We start from the raw sequence: 15,502 nt of genomic DNA, 5'->3' as shown, positions 1-15,502 counted from the left end.
TACGCATGCGCAGAATATATCGAAATATGAAATATGGGCTTCTAAGGGATTTTACAGTAAATGCTTTTTAGCAGTATATTCATCTTTAATAACTATTAAATATTTATCTATGTTTAGGTACATGCTTTATTTATATTTTAATTTACCACATTGCATTCTTCGTGCCAATTTCTTCAATTGATATAATATGAAGTCATGTTAAATAAAACATTTGTGAAAAAGAACATGACATCACAAAAGATACGTCAGGAAAAATGTCCGTCGTAAATTTATTTCCAATTCAAATTAACCAAAAATCTCTTTATAGTGTACAACAAACATTTGTAAGATAATCAAATCGAAGTTTGTTATTTAGTAGATTTTCTACCAAAAGCTCTCACAGTGACCATTTTTTAATGTATTCTAATTGACTTCAGTGATACATTTTGGTTGCACACATTAGCAATTGAAATTCTTTTAAAATAAATCTTCTGTAATATGTGTTTGTTGAGACCCAATTTCGACAATAATGATCATTTCCAGTACCATTCCTGTGTTGGGACTAGGGTTGGGTAGGGTTACTTTAACTGGATTACTTTCAATGACTTTTGGATAACTCCAATACCAAATATGCTAATAAAAGACAAAATAAACTAAATAGGAATAAAATGACTAAATTTTGTGCAGGTTTGGGGAGTAACGGAATACACGGAACGGCAAAAATGATGTTGGTAAGCTGTTTGGATTGATTTTCATTTTGTTTCTGTGGCATTTGATGTTAGTTTTGCCAGAGATCAAAGAGATCAAAGCCAGGAGAGAAAGCTTACAGCGTGTTGTGAGTCATCATTTTATTCCTATTTAGTTTATTTTGTCTTTTATTAGCATATTTGGTATTGGAGTCATCCAAAAGTCATTGAAAGTAATCAAGTTAAAGTAACCCTACTCAACCCTGGTTGGGTCCTAGAGATCCACATGTACAATATACATTTATTTGAGCCTGAGTGACATTCAGTTCCACACAAGAGTGGGTAGAAAAGGAGAAAGTCTTAGTGGATAAAACCCCTAACATCTGCATTGCACATCTAAACACAAACGGAAAATAACACTGCAGGAACAAATAACGCAATGAGATTGGAATCTATCAACTAATCTAGGCAAATTTACAAAAATGTTTAACATGAGGATACTCAGTCATCCATTTTTTGGGCACTCCCACAAAACATTAAAGGGACAGTGTGTATCATTCGACACCTTAGATATATTAAACATTGTTTTGACCCCTTTTAATACGCTTCAACACGGACACCAGAAAATACGTTACACGATTTCTTGCCATGTTTGCTTTAGTGTAGCCTCATTCATTTTGGCAATGGCATCGATTGTCATTTGCTGTAGGTCAGTAATGTCGCTTATTTCTTGGTTTGTGATTTGGACCTGTAAGAACTGAACTTTGGGAGCATACCATTGCAAGTTTTTGTGGAGGACCTTGTGCTTTTTTGAACGCGGTCGCTATAACTGTGTGGCAGTAGAATGAAAGGACTTTCTGGGAGAACGAGAGAAGGATTTTCTTACACGATTGATGTTTTCGTGAGATGTTGTTGGTCGCCCACTCCTTCTTTTATCTAACATTCTCCCTTTCTTCATCATTTTTTTTTGTGCCACGCACAGTGTTCCCTCTAAACTGCGCGCGTGCGCAATTGCGCACTGCTCGCACATTCTCAGCGCACAAGAAAATCGAGCCAGCGCACAAAAATGAGGCCTCAAAATTACTCATTAAGAAGCGACTTAAGCCAAAGTTACAGTGCATAAAGGTAAAAAATACACGGGTTACCCTGACGTTGTGCCCTAAATGCGGTATTTTGAAGTCGAGTCAAAGGAGAACGAAGTTGAGTAAAGTTAGTAGAGTTTGTAGGGGAACCGGCTTCTTCGGCTCGGCTCGCTAAAAGGAACCGGCTCTTTCGGGTCCTAAACGGCTCTTCGGGTTGTTTTTGCTTCTTTAATCCCAACATGAACAAATATGATGTAAAATTATGCACAAAATGACTTAAAGGAAGGGGGGATAGAACAAAAAAGAAGAAAATACCAACATGAAAAAGTAGTGAAAAGCTGAGGAAAAAAAGAAACAAAAGGAAGAGAAAAAAGAAGGAAACATTTAGAAAAAAAAAACAGAAAAAAAGAAAAGAAAGAAATGTAGGAAAAAAGTAAATTGAGAACAAAAAGAAAATAGTAACAGCTCGGAAAAAAAAAACACAATGAGATTTTTTTAAAAGAATTTTAAAAAAAGTAGGAAAAAAAACACGGAAAAAAGAAGAAAAAGTTTGTGTTGCATTCAAATAATTTCCAATGATATCAAGTGAATCTTGTTGCCAACATTGTACTTCCACTCAAAAATGTGATTAGGTACAGTTCTGTATCCTACAACCGACTCAATAAGCCCCCAAAATGTTAATATCATGCGACAAAATATATCAGGAAATAAAAAGAAATGGAAATCTTGAAATGTAAGAACAAACGACGTTTGTAAGCCCTGCAACCTTTGCAATCGTACATGAGTCCATTCATTCAAAAGAGAAAAATCATTTTGCATTGCCGGAAACTCAGCAAAATGTAAGGTGATGTCAAGTTTTGGTCATGTTTGATCATGATTTAGTTGCCACACTTGGGATTGCCGTTGCTCACTGTTGTTTCAAGCGTTGCTCACCCACTTCGTGTGAATGCTCAGATCCGTAAGGAAAATTACAGGGAACATTGGCCACGCACAAATTGGAGGAGGGAATGGTGGATCTGTCCTATACTGCCTATACGATTTTGTGGACACATTGCGCATTCTCAACATCACCTCCTTTTCAAACAATATCCGTGAAACTTACAAATGAAGTGTGATTTAACAAACTTAAATAAACACTAAATACGATACGACAAATCGGAATAGAATATCTAATCCATTGCATTTTTGAAACAGTAAAGATGATTTATGGACAGCTTGTATTTAATACAACATCTTAACAAACATTAAAGGCATCCCTAACCATATATTCCCATTGTAATTGAATGTTACAGCTCCCGAGACACATCAGTTATTACATTTTATACCTGGAAACAGGTCACCGGAGACCCCATCACCACAAAAGGGTTCAATATGGCCAAAAGAAATGGGAAGACAGAGAAAAGCCTTATGGAGATGACTTCAGCGAGGTTTGGCTTTGAGGGCGGCGTCGACTTCCTCTTCGGGCAACAAAGTGTGCCACTGGGCTACCGGTCTCCTGGGGTTGGCCAGCATGTCGGACCAGTGACGCAAGCCCACGCCGGTCGCTCCGTAACCCATGAAGGTTTTTCCGATGGGGTCGTTGCTCCCCAGTTTGTCGTAGTCGTACACCGTGATCACCACCTGCACTTTCTAAAGCAACCACGGGAACGGATTAGAGCAGGAGTCGGGAACCTTATTCACCCGAAGAGCCATAAAAGCAATGTATTTTGATTTTTTCTTTCCGTATATTTTAAGACAACATTCAACAAAAACCGCCAAACGCGCACTCTAGACAAAAGCTACCGTATTTTCCGCACTATAAGGCGCACCGGGTTATAGGGCGCACCCCGACAAAATAGTTTTTGGTCCTATTTTTGACATACATAAGGCGCACCGGATTATAAGGCGCTACAATGGGAACGTGGACAAAACAGTCAGATAGTTCAGTCCAACTTCTTACCCCCTTAACATTCCCAAAGCTTGCAAAGACGCAAATACGTGTCGAGAACACGTGCGGATGCGGTGTCCGTACGATGTCACTCAAATGCATCCTTCCATCATTCGGAAGGTTCAAGTCTTGGGATTCAAGAAATGCCAACCATTCCTTAGTTTCTATTTTCTTTTTCGCTCGCAACTTTACTGTGCATATGACAATAAACACTTGGAATTGAGTTTAATTTAAAAATAGACACTCCATTCCATCTATTATCTGCACCGCTTATCACAGAAACATCGAGTTCAGTCTAAAACAAGATACAGGGATAATATATAGCCAGAGTAGCTCGCCGAAGTCGTTGTGTTCATAATAATGTGCAGCCAATGTCCTCTTTTATATCCGTGAGTGTAGTAAATCCAGGAGAATAAAATATTTACAAATACAGTATAGTAAAAAATGCTTTCTGTATGCCGTCAACCACGTGCTATACACATTTATCTTTTCGGCCAATTGCAGGCTTTGTTTTGCCGTTTAAGCCAATGCCAGCCTGTAAATGATAAAAAGGATCCGCCCCCTTTACCTCCGAATAACTTTAGCCAATAGTGACTGATTCAAATGATGATTGACACATTGGTTAGGAAATGAAACGCCGGTATATAAATCCCAGCATACACCGCGGACTACTTGGCGTTCGGGGGAAAATCTAGTCGGCGGCTGCAAGTTAGTTGGAAGACTTTGCGATTTAATATTGATCCATAAATAAGGCGCACTGTATTATAAGGCGCATGGTCAGCTTTTGAAAAAAATAAAGGCTTTTAGGTGCGCCTTATAGTGCGGAAAATACGGTAATTCTTCAGCACCATGATTTCACTGTGTGTCGTTTGATGATTTGATCAGATCTATGAAAAATGAATGATGCCAAAGCCTGTGGCCCATATCAATACAAATATACCGCTTCAAATTGGTCTCCTTCCGCAGTTACCTAAGCAGTGTTCATTTGAGCTGTGAAAAGCGATGGGTCCCGGGGACTGGCATGCTCAAAAATCTAGGGGTCCCAACAGAGATCTATGGCTCCCCAAAATTTAGTCTTATCCAGGTCGAAATTGTATATCGCTGACAAATATATAATATAAATCTATATATTCATTCAGTTTTAATCATCAAATTATGAATTCATTTTCCGCATCAAATTATTGTTGGTAATATACCGATTAAAGGGATAACCACAAACCTGTCTTTTTTTTCATTTTCTCCTTTTATACTTCCTTTTTTTCTTACCTTCCTTATACAACATAATTCGTAATATCTATCATCAAAGCAAGTGAGCCGTTTGAGAGCCGGCTCTCTTTAATAAGTTGAGCCAAAAAAGCCGGTTCTCTGAAAAAAGACGGACTTCCTTTCACTATAGAACTTGAACGCGTTTGACTTGATTGATTTGCCGTTTGGTGAAAGTCGGTGTATACCACCGGATGGTATCCATAATTGACAAATTTTTGTTTTTCCGTACAGATTTTCTTGTACGTCGTACACGTCTTAAAATGCATAATAAACGTACTTTGTTCGGCAAAACCGTACAGGTTGACAGGTATGAATTTCTCCGCTGTTTTTTTGTGCCGGAATTATTGCCTTTGTTATTACTTTCTGCATTACGTTTCAACTTATTACAGACACTGAAGAAATAACCAATTTCGTGTTGATTTTCACCTAATACTAACTGTTTTTTCGGAGGCATACTTAACCTTCGCTCGACGACAAGCACCATAACAATGAAGTCATTTCTAATCAACGAGATCTCGGTGGCCGAGATCGGCGTGCGGACGAAGACTCGAACCGCGAGACCAAAACAACAATGGCGGATCTGCCTGACGAAAAGTTTGGAGTGCGGTAAATCTTTGTAAAAAAAAAAAAGTAATCGGCTAATAATGACAATTTTGGGGCAAAAATGCGTCCCGGGGAAGTACGTTGATTTGAGACTATGCGTCCCCAGCAAAGATGATGCGTCTAGGACGCGGGGACGCGGGCAAATGAGAACACTGCCTAAGAGTGTTGAGGCTCATTTTTGTCCTAAACTAAAACAATGCTTTCAAAACGAGGTGTAAAATTGTCACAAAATACTGCAAACGAGGAGGACACCAAAGTATTTCAAGAGATAGAAGTGAGTGCTTGCTAGGCTCACCTAATCAAAGTTCTCTGGGTGTTCTGTTGTTTTTTGGGTGGGGTGGGGGGTTTACAGTTTGTTGTGTGGGTTTTTATGACAAGTCCCTCAACAGTGCACATAGATTGTTTAATGACCTTCCAAATATAGGATTCCTTAGCTATATACAGCCAAAATGGGGTCTATTGGTGTGAGACTCTGACTGTAAGCTGTAGTTGAGACTATGCCCTAAATCTAGCCCAACCAAGTGACTCTTCAGTCTTGCTATGGCATCGCATGTTCCAAAGTCTTCTTTGCACAATGCAAATTTGGAACGACACAGAAAAGAATCGCAGTAGTTTAATTCTACCTCTGAGCCAGACGTCCTCATGAAAAATGCCATATCTGGCTCGCAAGCCTTGGGTTCCCGACCCCTGGATAAGAAGTAAGATCCTAAATCTAAATTTGGGTGGGTTCCGGTATAAAATGTCCATCATTACTTCGGGTTCGGACTCAAAGAAGAATGTCAACTCCTAATGTTTAGCTTTGCTTTTCAGTATAATGCTTTATCATTCAGCCTACGTTAGTAACATACCCTAAATATAATCACGGATAACAAGAGATCATTTCGAAACAAAATCCATTTACATACCTGCCAACACGACTGCTTTACGCTACTGCTTTTCATCCCCTATTCCTTTTTTTGTAAAAGCCCAGCGTATTTTTTTTTTCAATTTAAACAACCAAAAATAGACAAGACTAAGTCTTTGTGCGTGAATAAACCACTCCATTCGTTTTCCGTTTCTGGTTACCACTTCTGGTTTTAAACCAACGCATTGTTTGTTGATTTTAATATTCTGGAGATGGGTCGTGTTTCACGCTCGGAAATAGAAATAAAGTGAGCATTTTTAATGTCAATTTTTTTTTTGCATTTATTCACAAACAATGGGAAAAAAGATTTTCATGTTTTGTATTGAATGTGTTTATTTTATTTTATTACACCTGAACCAAATCACCATCCTATAGCCTTATCCCCCTTGTTTTATAACCTTATCTTCTCTGTTCCTTTATCTTCTTGGCTCATACCTCACTGTGAACGTGTAAAACTGGAGTGTCATGCCCAATTTCGTTGTCACAATATGTTAACCCATTTTGTAGCAATGACAATAAAGGTATATTCTATTCTATACCATTCTAAACTCAACATTTCCCTCTAGCCAGCGGAAAGAGCATTTCGTTTTCATTTTTCAGTCTGGTCATGCAGGATTTTTGTGGGTCCCATTCTCAACAATCAATGATGTCTACTGTACATCCAACTGAATGGCTTCTATACAGAATTTCAGACTAAAAATCTAATTATTTATACACTGAAAATAAACCATTCACCTTGGGCAATTGGCACAACATTTTTTTTATTTTGATTATTATGCTCCGAATTTTCCAATAGTTTTAAGTTCTTTACACTATTTTTTCAACTTGTTCTCTTGGTGTAATAAGACAATTACGATCTTAGTTTTTAAACGTATTTCTTGTAATAAAATGTTTTGAATGAAGAGGCGCTCAAAATACATGCTGTCCCTTTAAAAGGAGCAAAATAATCTGCCAGTAGGGCATGATTGATTGCAAAATATTTCCTATTTGACATGATTTGAAACTTAAGTAAAATAGGAAAAACAACACATATAATGGTTTGATATAACAGATGAAAGAACATTCTTTTTTTTCATACATTTAATTATATTAGTGTGACAATTTATGAAAAAGAGTGAAACTATCTGTCAATGGGACCATTTTTTCAGATTACTCTAAAAAAAAGACGGTATTTCTTTGGAATGTACTAAAAAGTAATTGCATAAAAAAAACCTCCCATTTTATTTCAGAGCTATCTTCAGTCTTGTTGTTAAATATTGAGTCATTAAATTAGCCTTAAGTAGGCACGCTACATCTCCATCGATTTCACAGTTTGAAATAGGTGAGCTATTCTTTCCGTGGCCTTACCTGGATCTGTTCAAAAGGGACTTCGAAGCTGAAACTTTCGTTGAAATAAGGATTGAGAGTGTTTTTCTTGACCGTCGTCTTCTTCTTCTTAATACGTTTGCCGTTTTGCTGCAGGACAATCTTCACGTACGGATCTGGAAACCCAAGGGGAAAAATGTCCGAATTCTGCAATTCCCAGTTATTTCGCTCAACTTACCCGATAAGCCTCCGACATCCATTTTCTTGAGATTCTTGGCCTCCATGATGTTGACTGTCAGTTTGCCGGCCGTGGGGACGTACCTCAAGGAGATGCAGACGTCGCCCAGTTTCTCCTGCCCGGAGACATAAACACGTCAAGCGGGAGGTATTCCGATAGAGAGGCCCCCGAAAACGGAGGGGAAGGAGAAACCAAGGCACCTCCTCCTTTTCCGAGCTCTCCAAGTCCCTCCACTGCTGCATGGGTTGGCCCAAGTCCACGCTGTTCATGGGGATCTTGATGTCGCCGATCATGTCGTGTTTGGAGAAGCGGTCGAAATCGAAGACCTGAAGGACTAAGGTTTTCCCTCCCAACTCTGCGTAGGGAATCTAAAAAGAGGGGAAATGTTAATAGAGGACTTGAAATTTTTTGGGAGTTTTTCCTTGCCCTCATGTTGGTTCCAGATCAGGGGATGATGTCATAATAGTCTGAAAAATAGTCTGTGCAATAACCTGGGCAGCCCTGTGAGACTCTTTGTGATTAAGGGCATCACAAATAAAAATGACTTGACTTGAAAAAGAAGGGGTCGAAAAAAGCAGATAGGCGCGGTGAAATAAAAGATATAAAGGCTCTTTTAACTCAGTTGGGCATTGTGAACACATATACTTAAGAGAGAACAATTTTCATTTAAAACTTTTTAAGTCATGTTTATCTGTTTGGACTTAATCACAAAGAGTCTCAAAGGGCTACACAGACCACAGATGATTGCAAACCACAGACTATTATAAGCCCCATCCCCTGATATAAAACCTACATGAGGGCAAATAAAACCTCAAAAACATGTCAAATCAAGTCAAGTCCTGTTTATTCGTGACGCCCTTAATCACAAAGAGTCTCAAAGGGCTGCACAGACCACAGATGATTGCAAACCACAGACTATTCCGACACCATCCCCTGATCTAAAACCTATATGAGGGCAAATAGGCACCAACAAAATTGATCTGCTTTCATGTACAGTAGTCTGCTTTCGTAGGGTCTCTAACGCCCTTTCGTGGCCAAATTGTGTACTGCAGCTCCTGACAACCGACCACTCCAAGCAGCCCAATCCAATTTTCTATCAACCATGAAATTCCAGGTTATTTTTTTTTTCAATCAATAAATAAAGTACAACTTCACAATGTTCAATGCCACTGGCAAGATACTTCTTTTTCACAGTTTTGCACACTTGTTTAGGGTGGTGATGGCCCTCGGGAAGTAACTGTCTCGGAGCCTGTTTGGTACTTGTTTTAAGGGACCTGTAGTGCCTACCAGAGGGTAATCGAGGTGGTGACTGGGGTGAGAAGAGTTCTTTTGAATAATCTTTTACCTTTTTCTGTTCGGCAAGCCGGCAATATCTTACCTTAAAGTAGAAGGTTTCGTTAAAAACGGGACACAAATTCTTGCGCTGGACTTTGGTTTCGTATTTCTTCTTTTTGTCCGGCAACAGGAAGACCTTCACGTAAGGATCCGAGGTGCCCCCCATGTCCATGGCGGCCAGATCCTGCGCCTGAAGGATTCCTACGATAAGCTGCAGGGTGAATAAATCAACAGGTTGGTGAGATCTTCCCTTTGACTGATGTTCGATATTGTGGCAGGTGAGCAACCTGAGAATCGGTGAAGTTGTAGTCCAGCGAAAACTCCAACTTGCCCAATTTCTCCTGCTCCTTCTCCTCCTCCTCGCCTTCCTTCTTCACCTCCCCTTCCTGCGAGGGGAGCATCGTGTTGGTGAGTGGAACGACAAAGCTTAAAAAAACCTCGCCGCGTCGTATCATCGTAACCAGAGATTTATTCATTTTTTTGCCGGCCTTAATCATGGCGGATTTGCCGACGAACCAACTGAGAATTAGAGAGAGAGTGAGTGAGAGACTGAGAGTGAGAGACCGAGTGTGAGAGACAGAAAAAACAAATTGAAACTGTTTTGATTGGGTTAGGGGCGCCTTGATGAAAGCACTGCCGACTCAGAGAGAGAGCAAAAGAGAGAGCGACAGAGAGAGACAGAAACAGAGATAACAAATTAATGTATGTATTTTAAATTAGTTGATGCTTTATTTGGGGCAGGGGGAGGCGAGAGAGAGAGAACACATATAAACCCAGTGGGTGGGTGGATGTTTGGGTCAATCCCTTAATCACTAGGGTTGTATGGGCCACCCTTTTCTTTGGTGTGTCTTGGGCAAGTACAGCCTGGTGTTGCCCGTCGCTCTCAGGGCAAACCAGTATAGATTTTAAATTAGTCAATGTTTTTCTGGGGGGGGGAAGGGGGCCTTAATCAAAGCACTGCCGACCGAGAGTGAGAGCGAGAGAAAGAGAGATGCATGCTTTGGCGGCATGACAAAGAGGCAGGAAGCACACTCTTCTTAGCGAGATACAGAAGAACGCAGAGCAGGTGCCTTCTGATAACACAGTATGAAAGATGCTATGATATCAATCGGGAAATCGGCATCAAGGATCTCCAGTCAAGGAGTGCTGGCCGATCGGCTGAATCTTGACTGTTCCAAAGCATCCGTTGTTTTTTTATTTATGTTTTTAATATGACCTTTTTTTAAATCAAACGTTTTTTCCCCCGCAAAGAAGTGAGCTCGCGATAAGTGAAACACCAAGAATTGAGGGGTCCGTGTCATGGTCTAATCGTACCTTTTCGCCTGTCTCGCCTTCTCCTTCCTTGGCCTTCCTGCGCCGCCCGGTCTTTCTCTCCCTCACTTTTTTGGGCTTTTTCTTCTTGCCAAAGCATTTTTTAAAAACGCAAAAGATGAAGCAGGCCACCAGCACCAGGATCACCACCACGATGGCTCCGACTGCCCACATGGGGACTGCAAGTTCAAAACAAAACAAAAAAACTCAATTATCTTTCATGACCATCAAAAATTCAAACATCGCCCTTGAATGCCCTCCTTTAAAGGTGCATTGTGTAATATTTGACCACGAGATGACGCTGTATTGACCACTGCGAACGAAACCGTTTCCAAAGGACCACAGGGTAGCAGCAAGATGCCAGACAAACTAGACGGTGACTACCAGGGACGCTTAACTGGGTAGGTGATCAAGTTCATTCATGAACTTGTCCTTCATGTGGTTGTAGTCGTGGCCGGGATGATGCTCGGATTTTTCCCGGTGTTCCGTGTGCTCGTGGCGCTCGTGAGGAGCTTTCTCCGCGGCTTCCTCGGATTCCTTCTCGGGCATCTCGGCGGCCCTCGGGGCCCGGAGCCCTGGGTTTCTCACCAGCTTCATGTCAGCTGCAAAAGTAGAGCAGAATTTAGTGCAGAATATAGAGCTGTCAAGTTGAGAGAAAAAGTATTTGCTCTCTTCCTATATTCCTTTTTTTTTTTTTTTTTTTGGCATATTTCTCACTCACGTTGTCATGATTACTGATGCGAGGCTCCTGTGCCCGCTCTTTTGGCGCCAACTGCTCGGACTCTGATTGGCTCAGTGCCCCTATTTAATTCCACTCCTATCTGTCCCCGTTTGTCAGTCCGTCTGCGAACCTCAGCTTGTGGTAGGCAAGCTTTTCGACCCTGATTCACTCCTGTTTTGGCTCCCGGCTTCGACCCGTTTTCTGATCTCGACCACTCTTTTTTCTCTCCTGCCTCAGCTACTGACCTGTTCTTTCCGCCCCCGACACCGCTATCGCTCGCCGTGGAAGTACCACTTCCGCGTTCAGAGCCACCTGCTCCCCGCGACTAGCGATCACTGGATCGTGTGTGCTATCCCTTCCCTTCTTCCACATAAAACTGAGAGAAATGTACGCAAGTGGGTCCTGTCTCTGTTCTGGTCTTGACACACATTTTTAAATCATCAGAGCAATTTAAATATCACACAGACAACCTAAAGAAATACAAAATTCACTTCTCAAATGTGGATTCCATTTATTAAGGCAGAACAAAAAAAACTATCTGGCCCTATGTGAAAAAGTCACTGCCCCTTGAATCTAACAACGAGTTGGGCCACCAGAATGCATTAGTCCGTCAATCACACCAGGTTTTCCTGGTTTTGAGACAGCAAAGCAGCCCCAGACCATCACACTGCCACCACCATGCTTTACGGTTGACATCATGTTCTTTTGCCATTTTCATGCCGGATGTAACAGGCCCCACACCTTCCAAAAAGTTCCATCTTTGACTCAAGAGTCCACAGAATGTTTCTCCATAAGTCTTGAGGATAATCAAGATGCTTTTCGGCAAATGTGAGTTGGCTCTTTGTTTTCTTTTGTGACGGCATTGGTTTCGCCCATGGATGCCATTTTTGGTCAGCGTCTTTCTAATAGCGGAGACTGACCTTAACTGAGGCCAACGAGGCCTGCAGTCAAGTCAAATTTATTTATATAGCCCTTAATCACAAAAATGTCTCAAAGGACTGCACAGGATTACAATGACACCATGACCTGATCTTAAACCAACATGCGGGCAAGGAACAACTCAAAAACCTCAGTGTGAGGAAAAAGAGAAACCTTGAAAAGGAACCTCACAAGTGGTATCCCCCTTTCAGGATGACCAGGGTGAATTACATTTAGCTTTACAGTACACAAACATAGTAAACACTAGGTACGATGTTAAAATTTTGTCCCGGAAAGTGCATGACAGCAGCGACGCCCCCAGCCTGTAAACTAGTCCAGAAAGTCTATGACGGCCACGACGCAGCTTCTTATCTCTGCCAGCTAGTCCATGCAGGCGTTCACATGCTTCAGGTCAAAGGCTGGTCCGCTTGTCGCACTCTTGGAGTAATCTTCGTTGGTTGACTAGTCTTGGGAAGGTTGGCTACTGTTCCCAGTTTTCTCCATTTGTGAATAATGGCTTTGACAGTGGTTTCCTGGAGCCCTACAGCCTTGAAAATGGCTTTGTGAACTTTCCTGGACTTTTTTCTCCAATTTCTTCTTGGATTTTTTTAGGTGGTGGCCTGATTGTGTTCTGGAGATTTTGTAGCCTACTTGACTTTGTCAAACCGATTCATGAAAGTGATTATCAGGTGTTGTCAATCCGTTTCAGCCGTGGCCTTGTGGATTTAAACTCAGCTTTTATAAAAATGTGGCTAGTTACCGTTTTTTTGTGTTTTATAAATGGAATCAACATTTCAATCGTGGGTTGTGTCTGTGTGATATTAAAATGGGTTTGATGATCTGAAAGCATCGCAAGTGATACATTTTCATATAAAAAATCGGGAAGGGGGCGAATACTTTTTCACGGCACTGTATGTAGTGATGTAATCCCCGGGGTTGTCTGTTGCGCTACAGCCGAGGAGCATAGAACATCTCTAAGCTGGAAGCTGAACACGGTTGACCCTAATCCTTCTGTTTGCCCCATACTCCGATACACGCTCGCACATGCATATACTCACTTTCCCTCCAGCGCCCCCGCTTGTTTTTTTTTCTCTTGTGCTTTCTCTCCACGCACGTATCTGTATTGAACTTTACAATACGAGTGAAAAAATGGCCTCCGTTACAGTACACAACCACTACTCAAACCCCCGGGATGATAGTTTGAAGCCCCCGCCTTAATATGAAAGTTAAAGGGACAGTGTGCATTATTTTCCTACGAGATGTCACCGTATTCTGTCGTGCCGCCGGAAACGAGTTCTCAAAGCACAACGGTAGAACAGGGTTGGGTAGGGTTACTTTAACCGGATTTCTTTCAATGACTTTTGGATGACTCCAATACCAAATCTGCTAATAAAAGACAAAAGAAACTGATGACTCACAACACGTGGTAAGCTTTCTCTCCTGGCTTTGATCCCTTTGATCTCCGGCAAAACTAACATCAAATGAGACGGAAACAAAATGAAAATCAATCCAAACAGCTCGCCAACATCATTTTGCCATTCCATGTATTCCAAGCCTGCACAAAATTTGGTAATTTGATTCATATTTGTTTTTTTTTGTCTTGTATTAGCATATTTGGTATTGGAGTCATCCAAAAGTAATTGAAAGTAATCCAGTTAAAGTAACCCTACCCAACCCTGCGGTAGAAGAGAAAAATACAGAGACTCAAAGTGACCAAAACGCACCTTACTTCTTTTGAAAAGAAATAAGGAAAGAAAGAAAAAAAAGGAAAAACGAAAAGAAAAAAGGACAAAAAAAAGAAAACAAAAACATAAAAAGTTAAAACTCAAGAAAAAAAAAGGAAAGAATATTGAAAAAATTAAGAGACTCCATTTGAGAAACCTGATCTTCATGAATCAAGGTTCGTCCACAAATTCAAGCACTTTTAAGCACTTTAGAAGCCAGTTTTCCAATTTCCATGAACCGGTCTCTTCACCCGTCCTCTTGGGCGCGACGCGTAGGAGGCCATGACAGTTCGCACGACAACGCAAAACAAACTCATGTCATCTGTCGTTAGTCACGAGGGAAAAAGAAGTGCTATGGCAAAGCCAAGCCACCAGAGAGCACTGTCTGTGTCATTTTTAAGCAAACTTGTTGAGAAACATGGCAAGCACTTTACCCAAATCCAAGCACTCTTCAAACCTTGAAAACACGACATTGAAATTCAAGTATTTTTAAGGATTTGAAGCACCTACGGACCCTGATTAATGCAAATAAAAATCACACAATATCTTTTTATGTATTTTCGAACAAAAGTATTGATAAAGATTTGTATTCTCCTTTTTTACGACAAATAATGATAACACACCATAATTTGTGAGCCAATATCGAATGGGATTTCAAGTCGTTATCTGATTTTTCTGCATATAAAATCCAAGGTCCATTTTTAAAAAATACAAACAGTCTCCCAACAGCCGTATATCCAATTCGAACATTGCAAAATCATCCAATCCATCTTACCTTGCAGACGTAGTTTGGTAGCAGTCGTTTTTGCGGCGTTTAAAATGAGATTTCGTGGCAGGAATCCTCACGGCAGCGTACTTCCCGGGACGCCGAACTCTTTTGGTTCGTTCCAATCCGAGCCAAAGCTTTTGCAAATCACTAGAGCGGCGATGGCACTTAATCCCCCTCTCATATTAAAATGCCCAGCACACATCTGTTGCTTTCTACTCACGGCAATACGCGCCACCGCTCTCTTAGTCTACCGTTTAATACGCGAGCCTGACGATATTTTTTCGTGGGTTTGTTTCTCGAGGTGGCGAGGGAACCCCCAACTCCCCGAAATGACGGCATCGTTCAATAAAGTGAGCCATCATAGCGCACTCCAGCCTTCGCTAATCTCTTCAGTGTAGCTTTGTGGGCTCTCGCTCTCTCCCCGACATCTTTTATTCTTAGCCAGGGGGATTGAGTTCCAAAACGGGGCCCAGGGACCCGAGCTTGGAGACCTATACCATTCCTTTTGATTATGAATCAATACACATCCAGACTTTCACGTGTTCTATTTCTTTTAAAATAGATAAGTCTCAACATCATATATTAAGTCCTTGATTTAAGCACGAATTGATTTCAGTCATTTTTAAGTCAGATTTTTGTAGTATTTCTCTGTTTTTTTAGTAGTCCTGTATTTTTATTTTTATAGTAGATTTTTAGTCTTTCTGCCGTAGAATTTTTAGAGTAATTCCATCATA

General features: G+C 40.9%; 1 protein-coding gene across 1 annotated transcript; it reads right to left on the bottom strand.

The window, feature by feature from the left end:
- Positions 1-252: 252 nt before the first annotated feature.
- Positions 253-14,920, bottom strand: syt5b (synaptotagmin Vb). Its single transcript, XM_088324320.1, has 9 exons — positions 14,775-14,920; positions 11,035-11,238; positions 10,640-10,815; positions 9,613-9,711; positions 9,369-9,536; positions 8,191-8,358; positions 7,991-8,105; positions 7,795-7,928; positions 253-3,376 (listed from the first exon to the last, which is right to left on the bottom strand). The coding sequence occupies exons 2-9, from the start codon at positions 11,231-11,233 to the stop codon at positions 3,167-3,169; spliced, it is 1,269 nt and encodes a 422-aa protein (XP_088180446.1). The 5' UTR covers positions 11,234-11,238; positions 14,775-14,920; the 3' UTR covers positions 253-3,166.
- Positions 14,921-15,502: the final 582 nt, after the last annotated feature.

The sequence above is a fragment of the Urocampus carinirostris genome, chromosome 19 (assembly GCF_059441175.1).
Source record: "Urocampus carinirostris isolate Australia breed hairy pipefish chromosome 19, RoL_Ucar_1.0, whole genome shotgun sequence".
Taxonomy (NCBI): domain Eukaryota; kingdom Metazoa; phylum Chordata; class Actinopteri; order Syngnathiformes; family Syngnathidae; genus Urocampus; species Urocampus carinirostris.
This window is presented reverse-complemented; position numbering and strand designations above follow the sequence as displayed.

Excerpts from the sequence above, each read along its gene's own strand:
- syt5b (XM_088324320.1), bottom strand. The coding sequence starts at position 11,233 with ATGAAGCTGGTGAGAAACCCAGGGCTCCGGGCCCCGAGGGCCGCCGAG. Across the intron at positions 9,537-9,612 it reads ACAACTTCACCGATTCTCAG|CTTATCGTAGGAATCCTTCA; the intron begins GTTGCTCACCTG and ends TTCACCCTGCAG. Across the intron at positions 8,106-8,190 it reads AGAGCTCGGAAAAGGAGGAG|GAGAAACTGGGCGACGTCTG; the intron begins GTGCCTTGGTTT and ends GTCTCCGGGCAG.